General features: G+C 48.5%; 1 protein-coding gene across 1 annotated transcript in view; it reads right to left on the reverse strand.

Annotated features, from left to right (window-relative positions):
- The window catches only part of LOC307245246 (matrix metalloproteinase-16-like), a 68,318-nt gene that overhangs the window by 17,556 nt on the left and 24,022 nt on the right, over positions 1-26,740 (reverse strand). The window contains exons 4-6 of the mRNA XM_080020719.1: positions 26,333-26,637; positions 7,667-7,828; positions 3,619-3,836 (exon numbers count right to left, since the gene is read on the reverse strand). Coding sequence (XP_079876845.1) covers positions 3,619-3,836; positions 7,667-7,828; positions 26,333-26,637 — 685 coding nt within the window. The remainder of the gene's footprint in view (positions 1-3,618; positions 3,837-7,666; positions 7,829-26,332; positions 26,638-26,740) is intronic.

The raw sequence follows: 26,740 nt of genomic DNA on the forward strand, positions 1-26,740 counted from the left end.
CAGCAGAACATTTCTCAGAGCATCACATTGCCTCTGCCGGCTTGCCTTCTTCCCATAGTTGTGCCATCTCTTCCCCAGGTAAACAACCCCCCGGCTATCCACATGATGTTAAAGAAAACGTGATTCATCAGATCAGGCCACCAACCTCCATGGTCCAGTTATGACGCTCATGTGCCCATTGTAGGCGCATTCCGCAGAAGACAGGGGTCAGCATGGGCACTCTGACCGGTCTGTGGCTACGCAGCCCTATACGATGCACTGCGTGTTCCGACATCTTTATATCATATCCAGCATTAACCTTTTCAGCAATTTGTGCTACAGTTGCTCTTCGGTGGGATCGGACCAGACGGGCTAGACTTCGCTCCCCACACTCAATGAGGCTCAATGAGCCTTGGGCGCACATAACCCTGTTGCCGGTTCACCGGTTGTCCTTCCTTGGATAACTTTTGGTAGGTAATAACCACTGTATACGGAACACCCCACAAGACCTGCAATTTTGGAGAGGCTCAGACCCAGTCGTCTAGCCATTACAATTTGGCCCCTTGTCAAGTGGCTCAGATCCTTACACTTGCCCATTTTTCCTGCTTCCAATACATAAACTTCAAGAACTGACAGTTCACTTGCTGCCTAATATATCCCACCCCTCGACACGTGTCATCATATAGAGATGATCAATATTATTGACTTCACCTGTCAGTGGTTTTAATATTGTGGCTGATCGTTACAGTATATCATAAGATCCTCCCATGAAATTGATGGACAGAATGGAAACCATGAGCACTCATGGATTTTGCCTCCATGATCTCAGACACAAAGGGGAAGCGTTGACGCAGCCGATGGCCTGTAAAGATGTACCGTATGAACAAATATCAAATGGTAACAACAAATTGTTGACTGAAAACTACTCATGCATAGTTAACCGCACAAAGGAACGAGGAAAATCCCCTTGTACTTCTCATCATAGTAACTGATCATTAGAGATTTCACCTGCAGTTACTTCACTCAACCAATCCTGTGGCTGTATCAGCTCCCATTTCCACCAGTATCAGACCCCATTGCCACCAGTACCAGGTCTGGTCTACATCTCTATCAGGTCCCATCTCCACCAGTATCAGGTGCCACCCAGTTCTAGTGCGAGGTCATCTAGAAGCTCCAGTTCTCCATCACCACTTGTACCGCTTTTCCAGCAACGCAAACCTAGTTCTGGTTCTGGGCCGGTGCTAGAAACTAGAGAAAGAATCCTTGATTTTCAGTGGCGACTGGTCCGACAGGGGTGGTGAGCATCCTGCGGTCTGCTCCAAATGTCCAGGCATATAATCACAGAGCGCCGCAGATTCAGGAACTTTTCGGACTGTTCTCAGACGGCAATGATGATATATATTTGAATGTATATAATATATAGTGATATATTATTTATGATTTATTTATCAATTTTCTTGGTTTACATATTTTTTATATGATTGTATATATTCAGTGTTTAACGTAAAGCCATGAGAATACACTTAAAACAGTAAATTGCACATGATTACTATTCAATATATATCGTGATAATAATCAACATCGATCAATATAGAAAAAATATTGTGATAACATTTTTGGCCATATCGTCCAGCCCTAGGACATAACATGACAAATGTCTATGTAAGCGCTGAAAAAAAGTTTAACATTATTATTATTATTATTATTATTATTATTATAATTATTATTTTATTTGTGGTGAAAACCAGGAACATTTTGTCGTGACCCTTGAAAACCGGGCCGGACTGCCTGCGAGCTGGAGCTTGCAGCTTGCGTGTTTTAAAAATTCAAGCTCAAGTAATTCAAGCACTAGACAGTTTGTCTCCTCCACTGACCACTGTTTAGATTTTACGTCTATGCTAAAGCGGTCACAAAAACGGTGGTCACAAAGTTTTCGGCCGGTCTCGGTTGTCCCCGCCTCCGGCCCCTGATGTGAGCGGTTCTTGGTTCTAGACCGGCAGCCAAGTGGTGCCGCTCTGGAACCAGTTTTCCTGGCAGGGAGCCGGTTCCTTTGCTGTCCAAACACAAAGAACCGGTTCGAGATTAGGCACCGGGCCAGAACCGGCCAGAACAGAGCCAGAACGGCCCTCAAAGTGCCTTGGTCACAAACTTTGACTTATTGAATCTTTTATTTTTCTTATTAAATGTTTTTTTGTTTCCATCGAGCCTCTCCTGATTTCATTTGCATATCATGTCACCCAATCCCATCTAGACCCCCACCGCGGCTTCTCCTCATAGGGAGCCAGGTCAACTGCTCAACCTCCATGTGTCGACTATATCTCAGGGTCCAGTCAGTCTCTTACGCTCAGCCCTCATCCCAGGACAGGCCCGGATCATAGAGGGTGGTTGTGTTTACAATACTGTAAATCTTACGTCTCTTATGTCCAGCTGGAGCAAATTCCCGGCGTAATTTTGACTAGTACTGAGAGGCCAAGCCGGCTTTCGAAGCTAGCTGTGGCTCGCGTTGTCCACAGGTGAGCAGACCTGGGGTAGACTGAAGTCCATCTGTTTCGCACTGAAATCCAGCTCCCCCCGGTTTAATATTGCAACGTGAAGAGACACATTTTCCTTTTGTGTTAAAAACGGCCAAACCGAGGAAAGAGATGGAGAGGGAGGGTTATTTTCCCTCCCAAGTTCTACAAGCCTGTTATTGAACCAATGAATGCTGTCTATTTATATCCCCAGGAAAATACACTCACAGATATAAAGATACGCACGCGCGCACACACACACACGCACGCACGCACGCACGCACACGCACGCGCGCGCACAAAAGCAGCACAGGCACTCTCTCTGTCTTCCATGGAGAACACAGGATAGCTTTGTATTGCCCCAAGGTTTCTCTCTCTGCTGCGTGCTGCCAAGGTCTTGTGCTCGTAGGCTTAGACCAAGGATAAAGAGGCATTGACAGGAATGTGTACCTTCTCTCTTGAATCGGAATGAAAACCACGCAGACTTTTTTTCGGGTGGGGGTGGGGGGGCATATAAAACTGGATTATTCTTTCTGTTTTGCAGAGTGAGGCCTTTCATTGGCGGTCCAGGCACAGCGTTCTTTCTGTGCAAGGTAACAGAGCCCGTGTCAAGGGTAAAACCTGGACAGGAAGGGCTCCTCAAAAGCTTTCATTTTTCCAATTTTCCCACTTTATTGTTCCCGGGGGGGAAATCTCGGGTGTAGACTTAACATGTTTTTCAACTACTCAGCAGAGGATTTGGACACTAATGTGTTCAGTAATACCGCTCAAGCTACAAGGCGAGCGTGTGCTACACTTCCACTCGTTTTTCCCCTCGCGAGGTCTTTCGTAGTTGACCACGCCGTCTAATTACAGCTCAGTGCACCAGTCACAGACAGTGCACATAACTCTGGTTATTTTTTTAACCTAAACCTAATTTTTTCCATCATTGGGAGTCAAACAGAGCGGTTGGCATCGGAATCTTTTAAATGTGTATCCACCTCGCGATCCCGGCCTCGTTCCTTCAGCCGAGGCCGGTCTCGGAATACTGAACAAGTTTTAAGGATTCGGATACCAATCGCTCGGCTTGAATCCCGATGATCCCCCACTCCCCGGAGCCGCTGCCGTTTGGCGCTCCCCGGCGTCTCACCTTAAAGACGAACATCTCCCTCCGCAATATGGCCAGGGTGTTGAAGCCACCGTCGCAGATATTGGGTTTGGCGTTGGGGTGGGACGGCCGGTCTCCCGGGGGCATCTTGGGAGGCCGCGTCTGTCTGTCGGGCTTGCGGGGGTCGGAGGGAGGGTGGGAGCGGGGCTGGGGCGCCGTTGGCAAAGGCTTGGTGGGCTGCGGCAACTTGTCAGGGGGTCCTGCAAAGGTAGAAAAAGGTACAAAGCGAAAAGAGTCAGGTTTATTGCACATGATATAATCGCATCTAGAGCTGCGCAAAATCCCCCCCCCTAATATTTCCGCTATCTGCGCAGTCTCAGCGTCCAAATTCACAAAAGATATTGTGCCAATGATACCACAGCGCAAACACGCCCATAAAGTTTTGCAGTTGAGTGCAATTGGCCCTTGTTTTTCGTGTGATGGAAATTATCCGCGTGGCAAAGTAAATAACCTGTGCATCCGTGCGCCAGCGGGAGCCCGCTGCAGGCTCCGTGGAGCGCACACACACACACACACGCACACGCACACACACACACACACACACACACACACACACACACACACACACACACACACAGCAGAGCGGAGATGTGTATTGGCGTCTCCATTTACACATACGCCACCGCTCCATCCACACCTGCCTGTTTTAGGAATTATCAGTCTCAAATAAATATAAAACATAAAATGATTGTCGGACAGTAGTTATTTTTGATTTAAAGTGTTTAATGAAAATGTAAAATTGTAAGGAAATCCTTGCGTTTCCCCTGCAATAATTGACAAATTTAGGGACATCAGGCTGAAAGTCACTTACTTGTTGTGGGGAAACAAGTCAGCAGCATGAATTGAAAAGATATGTGAGCTTCCTTTCTTATTGAACACAGGGGGAAGACTATGTCACAGTAACATTCTCAGCTGTCAGGACGTGTTTTCCCTGCTATGATGGAGGTGGTTTAAGGACAAAGATAAATTGAAGTGAAAGTGTACTTGTTGGGACAGAAAACCATCGTGTTAGGGATACATTTTTTTTATTTGGTGCCAAGTGGTGGCATTCTAAATTCCATAGTGCGTGGCATTTTTTTTTCGCCTTTGCATGTTGTCCTTCCCCCTCCCATGGCCACAATCATGTTTTCACATGCAAAAATAAGACGGGGGTTGTTTTGACCCACAAATGAATTGCCGCCTGCTCAAACCGTGACCTAAATGAGTCACTTAGGTCTTGTCCACATGTATATGGATATTTCTGAAAACAAGATTTCCAAAAATGTATTTATCTAGTCACTCCAGTCATCTACTCTTTACTCATTGGATGTCATTCATATATTTCATTTTGGCATTAATGTGACTTATTTAGGAGTCAAATGACTGACTGGCTGGCTAAATGAATGGAGTGATGAATTAAATACTCATTAAAGATAAAAAAAAAAAAAACCCTCATTAATAGATGATAACATGATAAAATAATGAGGCTGCCAAGGAGAGAACGCACAAACCCACCACACTGAAAGACAAAACGAACGGTTAATTGGGCAGCGATCCAGTCCACTCAGCCGATCTGATTCCTTTTAGTTGACAGGATCAAATCTGCTGAAATGCAACCCGGATTTGTGGATCCACGGAATTCTGCAATTACGCGAGCGAGGGAGGACACAGGGTTAACTGGATGAGCACATGTAAGGATTATGATGCCTAATGCTCTGTGTGGGACGCATATATTAAAAGGGTGAAATTCCATTTTTTTTCATAAAACAACCTCATTATTTTGTAATTAATTGTCAGATAGATAAAAAGGACTTTCCATTATGTTCCGGGCGCAATACGCTTTGTTATATTTTATGTTTTTTTTTTTTTCCTAGTCTGTCATTTATGCATATATTAATTATTTATCATATACAATTGGAAATGTATTGACTGGCGACAGAATAGAGTAGACACAGAGAGAGGGAGTGCTGACATTTATGCCGAGGTACGGCGCATCCCCTAACATTACTTTTGTTGAATGGCTTAACTCCCGCGAATACGCACGCGCACGCACACGCACACACACACACACAACCTCCCCTCCTCTGAAGCAGCACAGCTGACCGCTGACCACAATATTGGCAAGCTATTATTGTCCTATCTGCTGGATCGAGTTCATTCGACTCCAGCGCCTTTCCTCCCACGGTTCACCGTACAGTAAGTGTTTCTCACTTGGGTCAACAACCCTCGCTGACTCGAACACGTCGGGATTTCAGAATCAGATTTGAGCTCTATCTAAATCATGCATCTGTACCATCTCCACCTTAGGAGTCAATTAAAGAGGACAATGACCCAAAAAAAATAAACAACTAACATCCCCAGGCTGTGTGAGGGCCATTTGATCGAAAAGGAAAGCGATCATTTGACCTGATGACCGATCCCAACGGAGATGCTTTGGGACGGGTCAGACCGCAGTGTGAAGGAAAAGCTGCCAACGAGTGCTCAGCGCATGTGGAAACCCCCTCAAGAGTGTTGGGGGGGCATCCCAGGTGACGACCTCATGAAGCCGCATGACGGAGTGAGAGTGTGAAAAACTGTCATCGATGCAAAGAGCCGCTACTTTGAAGAATCTCAAATATAAAATACTTAATTAATGGCTCAAATGCAGAGAACTAATTTCACCAGCCACCATTTGAAGCGTGTGTGTGTGTGTGTGTGTGTGTGTGTGTGTGTGTGTGTGTGTGTGTGTGTGTGTGTGTGTGTGTGTGTGTGTGTGTGTGTGTTGGTCGCCGTCACTGCATGAATGCATGTGTTGTGGTGTGTGTGCTGTGTGACAAATAAAGATTCTTCTTCAAAAAACACTTTTTTTGGTCACTACACAATTCCATACGTGTTATTAAATCGTTTTGACGTCTTCCCCATTATCATACAATGTAGAAAATAGTAAAAATTTAAGAAAATCCCTTGAGTGAGTAGGTACATCCAAACTTTTGACTGGTACTGTGTGTACGTGCGCTCAGGGCAGAGGGAAGGGAGCAGACCTGACAGCTGTACTGCCCTTGACCTCTTCAAAGCCAGAGGGGGGGGTAGAGAGAGAGAGAGAGAGAGAGAGAGAGAGAGAGAGAGAGAGAGAGAGAGAAAGAGAGATAGAGGGGGAAAGGGATGGTGAGAGATTTGATCACTTGCCCAGGTCTGTCACTCCCAGAGGGAGTTGCCTTGACCATGTCAGCAGATGGCATCTCCTTGTGTACCTGTTAATGTGTGTGTGTGTGTGTGTGTGTGTGTGTGTGTGTGTGTGTGTGTGTGTGTGTGTGTGTGTGTGTGTGTGCGCGCGCATACACGCATGCGCCACTGTCCTTCTGGGACGAGACACAGTTTCGGTATCTGACCAGATTGCTACCGGGTCTGAGCTGTAGCGGTATATCCCGGCACCACGTCTTACCCCGAAGCGTAGATGGCGACGGGGAAAACACCGATCGCCGATCCAGAGGTCAAGCCACAATCGGGACCCGGAACGAGTCAAACCCATTGCACTTTAAATTGTTCCAGCAAAACGCAGCTTAAGCAGGGTTTAATTAGTTAAACCCTGTGGAATTTGTTCGACATCAGAGGTTTGTCTCTATGCCCCGGATCCGAGGCTCGTTAAAACGCATTAGGGGATCCTTGGGATCAGTAGCGGGGGACATTAGAATTCAACGTGATTCCTTTTTGATTTTCGCAGGAAAGGCAAAAGTCTGCGCGCTGAAAAATTAAAGCTCCCTTATTTATGCAAAGGATAAAATACCGCCTTTATGGCCGACCGCTTTTTCGTTGAAACATTGGGAATAAATAAGGGAGGCTTTAATCTTTTAGTGCAAGGAGATATTTCGCTTTTCTTCGCCGCCATTTTTATTATTATTATTTTTTTGAATCCAGTGTCTGAACCACTCAGGCCGTTTTCTGTATTTTAATGGTAGTGCTGCCTCGCGCCTGAAGAAACTAGGAGTTCAATCACATCCACATTTTGAAAAATAAAATAAAATAAATAAAAGAGAAGAAATTCAAAATCGATCGTGCATTCTAGGGCCCTCACCATAAATCTTCTGGATGCCCAGCAGGTCGTCGAGGGGCAACTTGAAGTTGTCTGTGTCCATGTACTGGTAGAATGGCGCCATGATGGCCGTGGGGTCGTTGGAATGTTCTAGACCCAGCGCGTGGCCAAGTTCATGGACCGCAACCAGGAACAAATCATTGCCTGGGGGAAGGAAAAAGGAGAGAGAGAGAGAGAGAGAGAGAGAGAGAGCAGCATTGTCAATGTGTTGTTCAACAATTTGTAATGAGTGTTGTTGTCTTGGTTTGTGCAATAGGACTTCATGATTGTGTGGATGTGTGGTATTGTGTGTGTGTCCGTATTGAAAGCATTAGTATGTATGTGTGTGTACGTTTGTATAAGTGTAGATAATCCACCGCTGATGCACCTAATGAGTGGATTATCCAGCAAGACCACCAGCCACTGAAGGGACCCATTAAAAACACACACGTGCTGCACGCCACACACACACACACACACACACACACACACACACACACACACACACACACACACACACACACACACACACACACACACACACACACACACACACACACACACACACGCACACACACACACACACACACACACACACTAAGTGAAGTATCCTCCCTTCGGAAAGCACGGAAAAGCCTGTGCTCTGTAATTAGTCTCTGGCCGCGGTACACAGATGGTTTTAGCCTGCCTTGACCTTTTGACTCACAAAACCCTTTGTGGCAGACGGCCAAGGCCGCGACCACTTTCCCAAAGTGATTCTCCGCCGGACTCAAATCACCACGTTAAAAGCCGCCACTCCCAAGCGTCCCCCGATCTGTTTGACTGGCGAGGAAAACTGAAATTCTCGACCCACGGCCTGACATTGTATCATCTGTCTCCTCGTGTCCTGCCTTTTGTAGAACCCATGAGGAAAAACCTTCGGAAGCAGAATTCCGTCAGGGACATAATAGGGAGCAGTAGAATCCCCAGGATACGGCCGTTTCCAGACAAAAGTATTGCATCGCAGTACAAAGCTTTCACTTTTTCGGTGTAGCAAATTGTTAGGCTTTGTTTTCCTTCTTCCATGCTTTGACAGCCCACTCGGCCCCCATTATTGGAGGGACTTTCACTTGGTTGTTGCCTTAACTTTCAACCTTGTATTTTGCCATTAACGGCACGGGGACTGCTAACACGCCACTCGATTGATTAAGCGTACCGGAACACAAAACGACTTCTTTGTATTTGAATGTGACAGCAACCCAAAAATCCCTGCCAGACAATTAACCGGCGGAGCGTGTGAAACAGGAAGTCTCCGACGTTATCGCTCGCCCCTGCGACTGTCAACGACCCAGGCAGATAGAGTTAATTTAGGCCCCTCCGTGAGAAGAAAAGACATGCAATGAAAACGCGCTTTAGTTCCACTAAATTCCCTCAATGAAAGAACAGTGGATGGCTTGTAAAAAGGAGAGAGCATGAGAGAGAGAGAGTGAGAGAGGAAAATATAGTGCCTTAAACTGGAGCGAGATTTACACAAGCTTGTAAGTCTGAAGAGGGAACCTGAGACAGAGATTATAGCCAATAAAACAGAACAAGAGGGAGACAGTCAGAAAGGAGATGAAGTGCAGAGAGAGAGAGAGGGAGAGAGAGAGAGACAGAGCCAGCGATCTAGGCGTTGCTTGCGGAAGAGAAGATTTGGGCGCGCAGGGTAATTTATTCCGAGCCAAAAAAAAAGCAGAGGAGGTTGAGAGATGAAGTGAGAGAGGGATGGATGGAGGGAGGAGTAGAGAGAGAGAGAGAGAGAGAGAGAGAGAGAGGAGTGCCGGCGGCGTCCTCGGCTGCCCTATTTTCCCCAGTCTCCCACCTCCTCTCCGACCCGTCTGAGGCCTTCAGCACAGTCACATCTACTGTAAAGAATGGCTCAGATGGAAGATCTCGCGCTCTCTCCCTCCCTCTCCCTCCCCCTCTCTCTCTCTCTCTCTCTCGCTCTCACTCTCTCCAGCTGCTGGGGCCGTCTGAGGACAGCACTGTCCTGCCTGGGCTGCGGAGTGGGAGTGGGAGTGTGGGTGCCTGGCGGCCATGAAACCAAGCCAAAGCCTCTCTAATTATCAGCTGGAAGGTGCAGAATCCCACGCGAGACACAACACCGCCCGGAGAAGTGGAGGAACCGAGTGGAGGAATCGAGCGCAGAGGCCGGCAGGTAGAGATGAAGGGGAGGATTAAAGGATGTTAGGGACGGTGAAGAGAGATGAACCGATAGAGAGAGAGAGAGAGATAAATAAGAGATAAATAAGAGAAAATGGGCTCAGAGAAAGTACACCTTGGCATGGCGGCCAAACGAAGGAGAATTGGACACACAACCAGCACGGAGGAGAGAACTGGGAGAAAAAAAAGCTTGAGGTTAGACATCTGTGGCCCCATCCTGTAAGAAGACATGGTTATACAACACTGTTCCAGCGCGGTCAACGACCCAAAACAGAACAGGCCTGGATGATGAATTCCCCGACATTAATCTTTGACCTTGACATTTGTTGCAATGGTAGCCACGTCTCACCGCCGGGTCGGCAGAGCACGACGTAGGAACCCAGCGAATGCATTGAAATACAGGACTTGGATAGAGAGGTGGTTTTCAACCCATGTAGAACACCTGTCTGCAGCCAAGGCACATTTTGGGGGCACCGGGACCAGAATCGCAAGAATCACGGCATTCGCTGCTGGCTCACGGACCGGATGAAAAGAGTGCAGACGAGGACAAAATGCAAAACGTCAGTAATCATACAAATAAGATTAGAAAATCAACAAAATAATTACATTTGGGTAATGCTGGGAATGCACTTCCGCAGGGTTGTTGTCTACTCTCGAGCCCCATTCTGAGACTTTCTCCACGGCACATTTTCTCAAATGTGGTAGTTGCAATCGTAAAAAAACACTCCAGAAATGAATCTCCCTGCGTAATGACTCAGAACTGCTGTCTCCGTCAAAATATTATGGGTACGACGCGGCACCTGCTTATTCATTTAAATCGTCGCCTTCCTCTGGCCGTTCCTGGCAAACCCAATTTTCAACCTCATTACACTATTGTTCGAGAGAGAAAGTGAATTATAAGGGGTGGAAATAATTTTTAATGGGAGTTTGTGGTGGTGGTTAGCAACAGCATCCAACAGCTATTTGGACCAAAAACGCTATAGCCTGTTCCTAGAGTGCTGATTATATGCTCGTAAAAAGGTGTCAAGATGCGCAACAGGACCTACCGTTCCATTACTAAACACTCTAGTCTCCATTCTTATCCAATATTATTCAAAGAGGACTGTTTCTTTTTCTTTATGGTGAAGTTATCAGCAAAATATGCCTCGAGATAAAGGGGGTTCATAGGCGAGATGAGCTTTCCATGCAAAGACCACAGTCTGCTGTGTGTACCATAGACCAAAACGCCACTTGGATGGTGTGTGGTGGCGAAACTGCCACAATAACAAAACAAATAAGCAAAATTAAACACACAAAGAACTCTTCTGATCGATAAAAAACTGTAAAAGATGATGAACGCGTCATCCCCTCCGAAAAAAATAAATAAATGTTTTCCCGAGGTTTTCCATGAACGCAGCATTGCTTTTTGTCGGAGAGCCGTGTCTGAACGCGAGTGTAAACAAACATGGATGGAGTTATAATGCCTAGTTGGACTGCGCTTATTTTGGTGTGTAACTTAAAAGTAGTGTAAAACAGACAAGTAAAGCCAAATAATGGCTGATATATCAGCAAAACCAATATATCAGTCCGGCTCAAATAAAAAAATAGTTATTGAGTTTTTAACGTCTTTTTAAAATTAACTCCATCATACTTACTAAGTTATCATATTTATGTAACAATTTGTATATATATATATATATATATATAGCGTGACGACAGCAATACAATACAAAAAACATTTCTAGAGAAAGTGAGCCCGCTTAGGTGATCAGATAAATGACGACTACCCAGGGAACATCATGGTCGAGGGGACTGAGGCCGTCCGCCCCGTACACTCCATCAATAATCCAGCATAAAGCAGACCCCAGCACAGCCCTGTTCCATTTGAATGGCACACATCAAGCCAGGTAGGAAGACAGAAGAACAACATGACAAGGCTTAAGGGGGCAGACAATGTGGAAAAGCTAAATTAACATGCACAAATCGGTTGGTTTGTGTATTTATTTTGTGAGAGAGAGAGAAAGAGAGATAGAGAGAGAGAGAGAGAGAGAGAGAGAGATCATTGCAGCACTTCACAGCTTAGGCCAAAGTTGCCACTAATGAGACCTCATAGCTAATTGAGGGGGGTAGCGGGGGGGCAAAGGAAAAAGAAAGGACGATACAGAAGGCAAGCAGGAGGAAGAGAATCATGCGAGACTTTATGATCTCGCGTGCAGCTCGCTCTCATTCTCTCTCTCGCTGTTTGAACAGCTCTCTCCCACCACAGGGATGCAATCAAGTAAACAGGGATCGTGATCAGGAAACCAGGGTCGCCAAGTCAGACCTGTTTCTTCTCCCTAATTCAGTGGTTATTTTCCCATGCCGCTGCGTTCGGGCCATTCTATCTCTAGAGCACGACACACACACACACACACACACACACACACACACACACACACACACACACACACACACACACACACACACACACACACACACACACACACACACACACACACACACACACACACACACACACAATCTCAGGACGTCTGTGTGGACCTCAGGGGGGCTGTAAACCCTGTGCACTCCACGCTGTTCCACTTGGCTCTCCCACGGATCACATCATACCGGGCTTTCAAAGACGACCACAAGCACAGGTGAACAGTCCCATGCTGTTCTTTTCCTTTCCGTCCTCCGCTCTGTCCTCCACTTCATACTTAGTATCCCGGGAGGCCGTGGGGTCTCAACGCTACGCCGCGGACATATGAAACGTAAACACGTGGGCGCGGCGGGTTCGGAAAAGCGGAAGATAAACAACAGATCTTTCAAACGGAACAGTGGCCTTTGGACCCTCTCGGTTCGGAAAGAAGAGATTTCGAAACCTCCCGATTATAATTTGTATTGTTTGAGAAATCTTACGAAAGCAGTTTGGCCTCGCTTCGCTTTGTGTCGCCCCTCCGTCCTTCATTTCTCTCTTTCTCGGGTCCGGGGGGCGCCGTGCACAGCTGTTCCAACGCTAAGCACCGTAACCCCGAAGTCGACGTCTCGACACACCTCTTTAAAAACGAGGAGGAGTTCAAGCGCTGGGGAGACCGCTGGAGATTAGCCGAGGGACACACGTTCGCGACGGCAGTGGTGTCCCCGGGAACCCCGCAAAGGGGAAAGCAGGAAGCAGCGAGAAGAAAAACACAAATCCACGGACGCATAAGAGATACCTCAAAGCGTTGATGCAGGACACACCCCCACACTTCTCTCCGTCTCCCCTCAGCTCAGAAACATTAACTTTCGCGTTGACTTTTTGACTTTCAACAGATCCACCCAAAGGGTCTTTCAGCAGGACACTGCAGATGCCTGCGTTTCAAGGACCCGCAGTCCCTCCGGCCGAGGTAGAAACACCGGGTAGGGATCTCGGGCCCCCGTACGAAGGTGAGTGTTTTCCGTCCGTCGAGCGCCTATCTCCGCCTCTTCGGTAGCGTTTGTCTCCTACTCTCTCTCCAATTGATGTCCGCGCCCTCTCAATCTCTTAACCCCGCCCTGCTCTGGGCTGTGGACACCAGGGCCACAGCCGGACTCACTAACACCCCGGAATCTATTTCACTTTAGTGATCCTACGCCCGTCGTGAGAACAAAAGCAGAGGCGGTGGGAGCGGCGACGGTACCCGGGAGTAATTATTTATTTACACAAAGTGCCACAGAGCGAGGTTCCTACGTGGATGGCTGCCAGCCAGCCGGCCCAAATATTGTCCGTTTCTGTGGACTGGAGGTAAACAAAAACCCCTAGAGAGGAGGGAAAGAGCGCTACCACAAACTGGACATCCTTCATTCCTGCCACGTTTATCTCCCTCGCTGCACCTGGGTGCCACGGGGAAAAATGCGTATACTTTTGTATTGCAATATTTTTTGCAATAATAAAACAGCTGCGAGAAATATTTGGTTTGTCTGTGTTTGTGTGTGCGTGTGTCTCCGTGTGTGTTTGCGACCATCAGCGGGCGACGTGAGCGCTGAAATCCGCCACGCGGCGTGAAAAGTGGAGCAAACCTTTCCCGCCTGAAACTGGGAGAGCGACTCAAAGACGGCAAAGAGGTGAAACCTGCTGCCGAACAGGCGTCTCCCCAAATGTTCCCGAACGGAGAAGACGTTGCAGACGGGAGCGTTCGTAGAGCTGGTGAGCGGGTCAAGGCTCATTAGGACCGTCATTAAAAGACACTTTGTGTCTGTGTCAGTGTGTGTGTGTGCGTGTGTGTGTGCGGGGGCGGAAGACTTTCCGTGTGGACGTCGATGCCCTCGCAGGTGGGCGGGCGTCTATTTCCAGCGGCAGCCCGGTGAGCGTAAACAAACACACGCGGCACAAGCACACTATTTCCTACCTTCCTTCCCTCCTCTCCTCCTCTCCCCCCTGCCTTTATGTAACCAATGGTCTAGATCTATTGAACTTATCCCTTTGCATTCTATCCGAGCAGGTACCTCATTTTTGCAGTTTCAGGGACATACAACAAAAAAAAACTGTGTAGAAATGGCCGATACGACACTAGCGTTCGCAATCTCCAAGACTGAAATAACGGTAAGAGGGCGGGTCCTCGCTTATCGACCAATTTGCTAAACAACTGGTCGCAGGAACGGAACTCAGTTGTTAAGTGAGGAGTACCTCTATAAAAACTATATTAGTCCATTTTTAATCCATTAATTATTTCTTTTTTTGGATTCATACCTAATTTATTATATTTCGATTTGATTCTGGATACAAGGGGTCACGATTCTATTTTCTACATGATGTATAAAATGCATACCATCTGATGTTCATCCATCCATCCATTTTCCACCGCCTATCCGTTGCGGTGGCTGCAGGCTGAGCAAGGAGCTCCAGGCCCCCTTCTCCCCGGCAACGTTTTCCAGTTCCTCCTAGGGGGACCCCGAGGCGTTCCCAGGCCAGCTGGGATATATAATCCCTCCAGCGCGTTCTGGGTCTACCCCGTGGTCTCCCACCAGTTGGACGTGCCTGGAAAAGCTCAAAAGGAAGGAGTCCAGGAGGCATCCTGATCAGATGCCCGAACAACCTCAACTGGCTCCTTTCGACGCGAAGGAGCAGCAGCTCTACTCCGAGCTCCCTCCGGATGTCCGAGCTCCTCACCATATCTCTAAGGCTGAGCCCAGCCACCCTACGGAGGAGACCCATTTCGGCCGCTTGTATTCGGGATGTCGTTCTTTTGGTCCCTACCCAAAGTTCATGACCATAGGGTTGGGACGTAGATGGACCGGTAAATTGAAAGCTTTGCCTTCCAGCTCAGCTCCCTCTTCACCACAACGGTCCGGTACAACGCCCGCATCACTGCTGACGTTGCACCGATCCGCCTGTCCATCTCATGCTCCATTTCCCCCTCATTCGTGAAAAAGATCCCGAGATACTTGAACACCTTCACTTGGGGCAGCAACTCGCTCCCAGCCCGGAGGAAGCAATCCACCGTTTTCCGGCAGGGAACTATGGCTTCAGACTTGTAGGTGCTGACTCTCATCCCGACCGCTTCACACTCGGCTGCAAACCGCCCCAGTGCCTGCTGGAGGTCGCTGATGAAGCCAACAAAACCCACGACCCCCCCAGCAACCCTGCAAGGGTAAAGAGCTGGTCCACTGTTCTACGTCCAGGACCGAATCCGCATTGCTCCTCCTGAATCTGGGGTTTGACAATCGGCCGGAGCCTCCTTTCCAGCAACCTGGAGTAGACTTTCCCGGGAAGGCTGAGCAGTGTGAGACCCCTATAATTGGAGCACACCCTCCATTCCCCCTTTTTAAAAATGGGAACCACCACCCCGGTCTGCCACTCCATAGGTACTGTACCTGACATCCACGCGACACTGAAGAGGCGTATCAGCCAAGACAGCCCAACAATGTCCAGAGCCCTTCAGCATCTCAGGGCAAATCTCGTCCACCCCTAGCGCCTAGCCACGAGGAGCTTTTTGACTGCATCAGTGACCTCTGCCAGGCATATGGATGAGACTTCCCCCGAGTCTTCAGACTCTGCCTCTTCCCCTGAGGACGTATTGATCAGGTTCAGGAGTTCCTCAGCTCCAGAGCTCTTTCCACCGCACGACAATATCCCCAGTCCAGGTCAGCAGTTCTCAGTTCCCTGGCTGAACACAGCCTGATCCAAGCCCTGCTTTCCCTTTCTGAGTCGCCGAACAGTTTGCCAGAACTTCCTTGAGTCTAACCGAAAGTCCTTCTCCATAGCCTCCCCGAACTCCTCCCACACCCGGGTTTTTGCTTCAGTGAGCGCCGAAGCTGCAGCCCTTCTAGCCTGCCGGTACCTGTCTGCTGCCTCGGGAGACCCCTGGGCCAGCCAAGCACGAAAGGCCTGCTTCTTTCACTGCTGGTGTCCACCAACGGGTTGTTGGGTTGCCACCACGACAGGCACTGACGACCTTCCGACCACAGCTCCTAGCAGCCGCCTCTGCAATGGAGGTTTTGAACATGACCCACTTGGATTCCATGTCCCCAACCTCCCCCGGGATGCGCGAAAAAATCTTCTGAAGGTGGGAGTTGAAGACCTCAAAGACAGGGGCATCCATCAAGCGTTCCCAGTTCACCCTCACTACACGTTTGGGTTTACCAGGTCTGTCTGGCAGCCTCCCCTGCCATCTGATCCAACTCACCACCAGGTGGTGATCAGTTGACAGCTCTGCTCCTCTCTTCACCGAGTGTCCAAGACATACGGCCGCAGATCTGATGACACGACCACAAAGTCGATCATCTTTGACCTAATGTGGTCTGGTACCACGTACACTTATGAGCCACTCTATGCTCGAACATGGTGTTCGTTATGGCCAATCCATAACTAGCACAGAGGTCCAATAACAAATAACCATCTGACGTGGATTACAAAAATAGATCACGGAAAAAATGTGGCCCAATACAGAAATTTAATATTTCAAATCATTTGCGACTGTCGTGGTTCGTTTTAAAACAAAGTGTCGGTATCACAATTTTTATATCAATTCAGAAATTCAAAGAATCGGATTGGAAGTCAAATATTATTTTATTACTCTCTCCCATAACAATCTTTTACGTACCTGACCCCGCCATGAAAGATGTGCCTACTGTGCCCTCTATGTAGACATTCTGACACACACACACACACACACACACACACACACACACACACACACACACACACACACACACACACACACACACACACACACACACACACACACACACACACACACACACACACAAACACACACACACACACACACACACACACACACACACACACAAAGAAAGAAAGAAAGTGGAGGATGTGGAGAAAGACAAATAAGAAAAACAAAACAACATAGGAAAGAGGGGGTGAGGGAGGGCAAAGGGGAGACAAAGCGATACCGACAGAGACGGACGGAGTAGGTGCGAGCGAAAGCGGGAAATGGAGAGAACAAGAATGAAAGAGAGGATGAGTGCGAAAGAGGGACAGAGCCCCGCCACTTCCTCTCTGTCGCCGAGCGGCGAGAGGGACCTAAAAATAAAACCTTGCGAGGACACCGTATGCTCCTTTTCTCCTTCTCCTTATCTTCACTCCCTCTCTTTTTCCCCCCTCCCTCCTTTCATTTCCCCTCCTCCCGCTCCCCCTCTCTGTGTGACCGCGGCGCTCCCCTCCGCTGTTAAGTAGCCGTCAATTGATTTGGGATATTGTCCACCGATTGGAAAAAGCGAGAGAGAGAGATGGAGAGAGAGAGAGAGAGAGAGAGAGAGAGAGAGAGACAGAGAGAGAGGGCGAGAAAGAGAAGCTCAAAACGCCAGCTAGTTGTTGAATGAACAATCAAGTTACGGGATTGGACGTCGATGGTAAAGCGGTCGGGCGATCGAAGCGAGGGATCCGAGCTTTGTCCCTTCGTCCGACCACGACCACTCAATGGCCTCCCCGTGGGCTAATCGCCACGCTGTTAACCGATGACTCTCCGGCGACCCCGAACCCTCCCACCGCTTTCCAAAAACCCTTCCCCGGCTATCTCCACATTCATGACATTTCTCCCTTGTTGTTGCTTCCTCGCCATACTTCTCCGGTTTCACCTCCGGGGTGAGGAAAGGTGAGGGAACATCGCGCGGAATCTGCGGAATGTCTCATTTCCTGAGCGGAGGAACACAAAGTCCACATCCAGCGAGCCGTGTTTCACCTTACTGTTTTCACTGGGGGGGCGGCCGACGCCGCGGGCGGAGCCGCGTGCACGTACCGGGGTCCTGGAGTGCATGTGCCCGCGGATGCTGGTCAACGGGCAGAACGAGCGGTATCCTGGCTTTAATAGAACTAGAACCTCAGGGGATGACCAAGGCGCTCTATAAACGTTACCCTCAAAACCCTCTTCACTACGGTTAAGTGATGCCGACACCTATTTTTGACACGCAGTACGTTTTCCGGGCTCTAGAGCACAGACTTTCAACCTTGAGGTCGCGACTCTATTTTTTATCATTATTATAATTTTTTTTATAAACCTTTATTAGTCCCACAATGGGGAAATTTGCATTTCTCTGCATTTTACCCATCCTAGTAACTGACGTATCCAGGAGCAGCGGGCTGTTAAGCGTCTTGCTCAAGGACACATCAGCACGCTCCCAGGGGGAGCCGGGGATCGAACCTGGCAATCTTCCACTTATTACATGACCCGCTCTGCCACCTGCGCCCCCCATATTTGGGGGGGTCACTTGATATTGATATTACTCATTGGCCTAAATGTGAATCGTATCACATAGAAATTAGTGGCCCTGGAGCCAAAACGATAATCAATAAATACCAAGAAAAGAACGTTTGCCCCACTCTCAAGCTGCTGTAATCATGAGAAACGTGGGTCCCTGAACACGGGGTCATGGGGCCAAAAAGAGGCAGAGAACCCCCCTGCTCTGGAGGTCGCCGCTACCGTGTTAGAGGAGGTGGATAAGTCCACCATGATGTTTCCGCAGGTTTCCCTGCATTGCCAGTGTGACTCGAGGCTTCCACCGACATTTTCTCCTTGTTGTGTTTGAAATGCAATCAATATCGATGCGGCTTGAAGTGGAACCGGAACACGCCTCGCCCGACGCTCCACACATGCCTGGGGCGGGAGTCCTCTTTAAACATCGGCGGACACACACTCCGGCCTCGCCGCCGTGAAGTGTTTACGAGAAACCTGCCCGTTTGCCTCGGTTTTTTTTTTTTTGTTTTTTTGGGGCGAAAAGAGATGGAGGGAAACGGTCAGACATCTCACCACGAGCAAAAGAGAACAAAAGTCAGCAGCGGGTTCATATCTGATTTGAACGAAAGGACCGTCGGCTTACATGCCTCCGTTTTTCATCTTCCCCTCCCTCTTTTCCTGTGTCCCGCGTTTCCTCCGAATCCCAGGCCCATCCCCCCTCCACGCTGCCCTCCGGCGCTCCGCCTCTCCCATTTCCTGTTTGGTTATTGGTCCCGTCGTCCAGCCCGTTAACTTATCACTCCATCTCTTCGTTTTTCATCCCTCCGCCCGTCTTTCATGTACTTTAATCAATCCGACACCGCCGTATGTCCCCCCACCACATCCGCGCCACATTTGTTTGCCTGCATTTATTCTGAGGCGGGTGTTCAACACATACACGATATGTGTATCACACATATCACAATATCAATGTTATATTCCAATATATTGCAGGGGCTCGATGGACTGGCCAACCCAGTTCAACATCAACGTTTGTATTGCACACAGTGTGAATTACAAGCATCCTTTTTTTTTTTAAACACTGTAATCACAAAGAGCAGAGCGAAGGGTTTACCCTCACGGTCACTGCGTCTCAGACCCCACGAGTATCCGACGGGAATCAATGGAAAGGTAAAGAATCTGCTTGACAAAAGGCCACCACTTCCATAGCCCTCAAACGAGAGGTGATATACAGCTGTAAGTAAGTAACTTCATTTATCAAGCACCTTTCAATAGCAGGGACGTCACAAAGTGCTTCACAGAGGTAGATAGTCATCAACATACATACATAAATAAAACACAATAAAAAAAATATAAATGAAGTAAAATAGACAAATTACACAAGGGCAAGTTTAACAAATGGGTCTTGAGCTGCTTTTTAAAAGTGTTCAGCGTCCGCAGATCTTAACTCCAAAGGGAGAGAGAGGAGGAGCCACAACCTCAAAAGCACCGTCTCCATTCGTTTTATGTCTTGATCGGGCAACGACCAGCAAACCCTGATCAGTGGAACCAAAAAGATCCAGTTTTTACTAAGTTAAGTCCCATAGCAACGGAAAACAAAGGGAAGACCCACAGGTTTTTTTGGAACGGGACGCAACAGGGCAGTCCCTTAACTCAGTTAAAATTTTTGTTTCATTTGTTTAAAAAAAAAATAAAAATAAATGTAATAAATAAATTTGTTTCATGTAGGAAACAAACGAAAATAAATAGGTCGAAAATAAAAACACGGCGGCTGTCGGGAACCGGCGCACGAGCACGGTGCATCGCTGCCTAGAGGAGAAAAATTTAAAAAACTGCTACAATTCTCGGAGTCAAGTTTTTCATTTTCCATACAAGTAAGAAACTACGGAAACGAAAGAAATCGAAATCCTTCTCGATGAGATTATATTATCTGTTGCTGTATTATAATCTGAAGATTTGCCGACAGAGCGGGGAAGCGAGATCCGATCACAAGTGGTTACTCGACTGAGCGGAGAGGGCGAGGGCCTCAGCCCCCTCTCTCCCCCAGAACACGGTAAACTGCACTGACACCGTTTCATTGCTCTGATTTTTCCTGGCGGATAGATTTTTATTTTATTTTTTTAAATCCTCTGTCATCAATGTCAATCGCAATCGATGGAGTCGATCGCCGATTGACGATTTTAATCGTAAATCTGCCCAAGCCTAGTCCACAGTGACACCTAGATTTCTTACGGAGGATCGACGAGGTAAGAGACCCATGACCATCCATATCTTAGGGACAAGACTAGGAGAGGCAGAGGTAAAGGTTTTTATCTGCATTTGGCTGTAAGAAATTATCTGCCATCCAGTTTTTAATGGCGTTATTAAAAACTGACAATATAGCTATGTTTCGGAGTTTAAAAGAGACGTACCATTGAATATCATCTGCGAGCAGTGATAGGAGATACCTTTATAGTGCCTTATTAACTGTCCAAGGGGAGGCATATACAAGGCGAACAGAATGGGACCCTGGACTCAACCGGAGGAACACCACAATACAGCGTTTCAGATGAGGAGGCAAAGCTGGTAGGAGAAGCTGCCAAGCTCCTATCAGGGATACCCACCCACCCAGAGATACCCACCCACCCAGAGATACCCACCTAACCAGAGATTCCCACCTACCCAGAGATACCCACCCACCGTTCAAGTAGCTGGTAGAGCGTGGCGTGTGCAGGTGTCGCTGTATCTTGTGCCCGATCGTAGCCGGGAAAAAACATGTTGACTGTGAACGTTGAAAAAAAAAAATATATATAATAATAATAATCCTGTTAAAACCTTGTGGTGTGGGGGTGGTGTGGTTAAAGCAGCCACACCTGTCCTGGGTCTAGGTAATCAGCGATCAACGGGCAGATAACCCATCTCCACACCCCGTGACATGCTTCCATCTGCTCCTGTCTTGTTAAATCTTGCCGATCTCTACCATAAACTGGTATGCTTGCAAAATCTCTGCCGGCGTCCCTGTGTGGGAGGTGCCTGAAAACGCCACTCGGGTGGTGGGGGGGCAGGCGGAACTACGGCAAACCCATATATGTGCCAAAACATACCGCGCCGTGCCTACGAAAAATGAGTGGTGTATCTCTGGAGTAGGGATACAAATTTAGAGGAATTTCCTTAATCGATAGTTGTTAACCTAACGACGTCACCAGGGGTTGGAGCTGGATTTTGTGACCTGGCGCGAGGGCTGCAAGGAGTCTTTCCCCTCATTTAATTTCATTTCATTTCAAAATGGAGAAATTTGAGGAAAGACTCGCTGAGCTGGTTCGCGCACACATGAATATTTACGTTGTCTTTGCACGGGTTAAATATTTTTACTTTTTTACCGTCCTCCACGACGGAATGAGCCGCATGTTACGTCGCAGATCAAGTCTGGTTCACATAATGTATGAACAACCAGAGGCTAATAAAATTACTCAACCTTACTAAATTAAGTTTAATATATTTTATTGGAGTCATCACCATAGCAACATACTGAATTTATTCTCACTTGTATCGTTTTGCCGTAGTACCGCTCCCATGCTCCGGGTTTTCTTTCCCTTCCCCCTTGCCGCTCAGAAAGTGCCGTTATCCTGTTCCCCTCGACCATGTTCCATCTTAACGCAGCATCAGTTGTTGACTAGTTGCTACAATAAACATATCGTTTCCTCCTCGGCGTCGAGAAGCTCCCGTTTTCCACACGCGGCCAAGTTTGTTGTTTGTCGTCCTCCCCGAAGCCTCCATTTCTTCGACTTCTACTTCCTGCTCCACTGGGCTTTCTTTTTCCTCTTGACTGCCCCTTGTCTTACCGGTGAGTACTACGACTTATTGGCTGCGTATTTTATATCTTTGTAATGCCTCGCGCCCCAAACACTCCCATTGATACAACGACAACAAGACCGCATTACATTGCTCAGTTCTTATTGAAAAGGCAAAATCTTAATCAATTAAATTCTTTCTACCAATGAATTGATATTCACTGCATTGTGACCATCCCTACCTCAGAGTAACGGTCTCTTATCGCGGTCCCAGCGCTGTGCAAGGTATACGTGGGTATACGTGTACACCAGTAATCACGTGGCTGCTAAAGCGTTTATCTCAACGCAGAGGGGGGGCTTAAGCTCCGAGCGTCCACGGGTGACATCATCCCCCACGACGACGACGACAACAACAACAATAACAACAACAACAATCTACGGACATGGCGACAGAACGGCTTGGCAACAGTCCTCCCCGGCAACAGTGGCGGAGGATTAGAAGATGAAAGACACGGGCAGCTTAATGATGGCAGCTCCTCTTCTGTTCGCGTATCCGTGCGTGCGTGTGTGTGTGTGTGTGTTGAATGCAACGATTAGGTATGAATAAACATGAATACAAGAGAAAGCAAATAAAACAGAATGAGTGAGAAGAGAGGTGCCAGGTGCACAGACGTCGTGTTACATCATTTCCAGCTGTTGCCTGCAAAACGACGAGGACGTGACGGACCGCTTAGCTTCAAAATGTTTGTCTGAAGTGTATACATCCCTTTAATTAGTTTACTTAAACTATCCAGCTGAAGTAGTGTTGGCCTTCGGTGCAACCTGTAGTTAGTGTTAGTGAAGACACACGGTAAGTCGGAAAGGTTACTTTTTGATGAGACGCTGCTATGAGTTATCGTTACTTTAATTAAAGTACATTATGTTCATTTAGTGGTTATGTGTCACAAACGTCATATGTGACACCCCTGCGTACTTGAGGGTCAAATTTCGAAAATTGACTCCCCCCCCCGACATAATATGAAAGTGTAAGACCAGAGCTGCAAAACAAGGTATCGCTCGTAGGAATCAATATTCCGGAAGCTATGACTTTGAAGCTTTTGAAAACAGAAGTTCTGAGAGATCTTTTTAAAGTTTTAGAGGCATTCCCAGACTTTTGCAGCACAAAATACACATTTTGTTTCTAAATGTGTATTTTGTGCTGCAAAAGTCTGGAAATTCTTACTTTAGTAATTTACTAATTATTACAATAAGTGCTTTAAATGGTTTGCATTTGGATAGTGCTGTACTCCTTCAATGAGATCATGTGGAATGTGTTTTTCTGAAAGGAAAAGGAAAAGGAAATTTTGACAGGCAAACAGCACAGCACTGCGAAATGCGCTGGGTTGGGATGCGCCGGGTCACATATGGATCATCCCTACCCGGCAACGGCATCTGTCACCAGCTAAAATAACACGAATGTGCATCCGAGGACGAGAGCGTTGTGACAACGCGCTACAAAGCTATCGGAAGCGCGAACCAAAAGAAACTCTTGGAACTTCAAATAAAATCGGGATTGCAGGTGCTTGCCGGGGCCGGGCGCGTTTCTCCGCTCCGCTTGAGGGAACTCTCGATGCCACCGCTGACAGACTGTTTTTTCTGAACGTCTTCCGGTCGTCCCTTGATCATCGGCCCTCAAAATGCAAAAGTGCTTCCGCAAAACTGCCTGCGCCGTTTTTCCTTCTCCGAGAGTCTCACATTTCGGGAGGGGAGCTGCAGCTGCAGCGGCACCAAAACATTGGTCGCTCGTTTTTTTTTTGCCTGTGTTTTTTCGTACTGCTCGGCCGTACTATGCGAGGCATTTCCTGGGGGCGTTCTGCTCGTACGTCGTTTGACATCGCCGGCCCCGGCGGCGGTGGCGTACGCGGGGCTGCGGCGGGGCGGCGGCGTGGCCGCTCTCCGCTGCGCTCCCCGTTAAACTCCTGTCGCTGGGCAGGATGGACTGCTCAGAAGGACTGAATTAATATTGAATGGAGGGGTATGACTCACTGGCTTCAATGGCGGCAGATTCTCTGTCCTGGTAGTGTCAACATGCAGCGGGGGTGAACGATTGTGGGTAAACATCTAACCCTGACATGCATCCGACGATGCAAGTTCGCGTACCACCTGCTTCTACTCCCCCCGCCCCCCACAGGCATTGAACGTAGCCATATGTAACACTGGAGTTATCTAAGTCTCCAGAGGGGAAAATAAAAAAAAGGCTTTTCCTTCCTAGTTTATATTCAGCCTTCACCAGCGCAGTTCTTGACTGCTATTTCCGTCACGCAGTTCTCAACAGCCATCTCTTTCTCTCCCTCCTTCCCCCTCTCTCTCTCCCACTCGTCGGCTTTGCTCTCCTCCACCCTTACTCCATCTCTCACTCCTCTCTCAGATGTTTTGCTTACTTCCCAGTGCGGTGTCTCCTTGTTCTCTCTCTCTCTCTCTCTCTAGATCTCCATCCGGCACCATTTGCCTCGAGATGCTCCACCGTTAATCCTCCCTTCTCTCTCTCCGATTGCGATGTGTCCGCCGTCTCTGTTCCCTCTCACCCACGCCTTTGTTTTTTGTCCATCCTCCGTGCCCATGGCGGCGCTTTGTCATCGCACGGCGGCGTTCGGGACGCCGCCGCCATCGCTCCTACCCCCCCGTACCCTCCCACACCCCTCTCTCGCACGTCCGTCCGCCCGTCGCCACCAAGGATTTACGACCGTCTCCCACTTCCGCGACGCCCCGCTCGACCGCAGCTGTGCGCCCGCTTTGTCTCAATGAGACAATTCAACCATAGAGCGCGGTGTGGGCGTGGGGACCAAAGGGAAGGCGGCGAGAAACGGACCGCTTAGATTACGGAGAGAAGGAACCGACAAGCACCCCCAATAAAGGGCCGAAAAAAGATCTATAACCTTCAGCTTTCTTTCTTTCGGATCGGGCGTGTCCTAAAAGATGACGCAGGGCGGCTAATTCCCTACTTCAGTGGCCCAACACGTTGAACCGCCGCCTTGGCTGGCTTTCCGTTTGGCACCCCCCCCCCCCAAACGATCTTGTCAAACATCTACATCTAATCAACCTTTTCTCGTCTTCTATTTAATGAGTCTCTCTCTCTCTCTCGCTCTCTCTCGCTCTCTCTCTCTATCTCGCCCCTGTTACCAGGGTGTTTCATCACAGTTGGGACTTGCTCTGACAGCGCCGAATACGGCGAGTGGTTCGAAGGTCGACCGGGGAGCTTAGCCGTCGGTGACTCACAGACGCAAACACAAACATGCACCCGGACGCAGCCGAGACCAAACACACACACACAAACACACGGAAAACAGCAAACACACCTGCGGATCCACACCCATACAAACCCGACAAATGTCCAAACACACGCACACAAATAATCCAAAAACTTAATCAAGCACGCGGCCATTAAAGGGCGAGGCGTGGCGGTCTGAACAAAGCGACAACCGAATCCAGATTTGTACGCACAACTCAACACACGCACACGCACACGCAAACACACACACACACACACACACACACACACACACACACACACACACACACACACACACACACACACACACACACACACACACACACACACACACACACACACACACACACACGGGCAACACCGACGCCTGCTACTGAAGTATCACACGCTCTGTGGCAGCCATCAGCGAGTGTTTGGAGAGCCAAGCAGAAAGCTCTGGGAAAGAAGGTTGAGGAAGGGGAATTGAAACAATTTCGGCAGTTAACTGACAAGAGACGAGCGCTCTCACATGTTTTGTCTCTTCCAAGAAAGAAATGTGAGGGAGCCTGAAGAGATTTGCACTTTATTTCAAGCAATACCATAAATAAATGGCACCGGGAGCGCAACACTCAATCTCTTAGGAAAAGCTTAACAATCAAAGCGTGTAATCCTATAATCATATATAGTGGCTCATGGATGAGGGAGAGCTATATATCCTGTTGACAGTTTTGGCACGTGATCTACAGCCTCGTTCGAACAACGGCAACATTTTAAACTCTTGAGCACACAAACCACATGCGGTGAGATGTTGTGAAGGCGGCATTTAGACTCCGGAAGATTCAAAGCCCCCCTCTCTTACCGTCGTGGTTGGGGTTGCCCAGCGTCCACGGCTCGTCCGAGTCAAAGTGCGTGTCGCCCCCGATGCCGGGGCCGGGGAAGTAGGCGTGCGCCAGGAAGCCCCCCTCGCCGTCGAAGGGCGAGCTGTCGCCGTGGAAACCCGAGGCGAAGATGATGGTGATGTCCACGTCCTTCTTGACCCGCTCCTGCTCGCTGTAGGGCACGGCCTCGAAGCGCAGCGGCGTCACGTTCTGCCAGACGTCGAACGCCCGGCGGATGGCGTCGTGGGTCTCCTCGCGGCCCACCTTGGGCGTCACGTTCTTTATGCTGCGGAGGAAAGGGAGGGGAAACGGAGGGGAGTGAGAATTTAGCCGAGCCGACGCTGCTGTGGTCACTGTCCACAGGGAGAGGAGATAGGACGGTACTCGGG

Source organism: Zeus faber (assembly GCF_960531495.2).
Source record: "Zeus faber genome assembly, chromosome: 19".
Classification (NCBI taxonomy): Eukaryota; Metazoa; Chordata; class Actinopteri; order Zeiformes; family Zeidae; genus Zeus; species Zeus faber.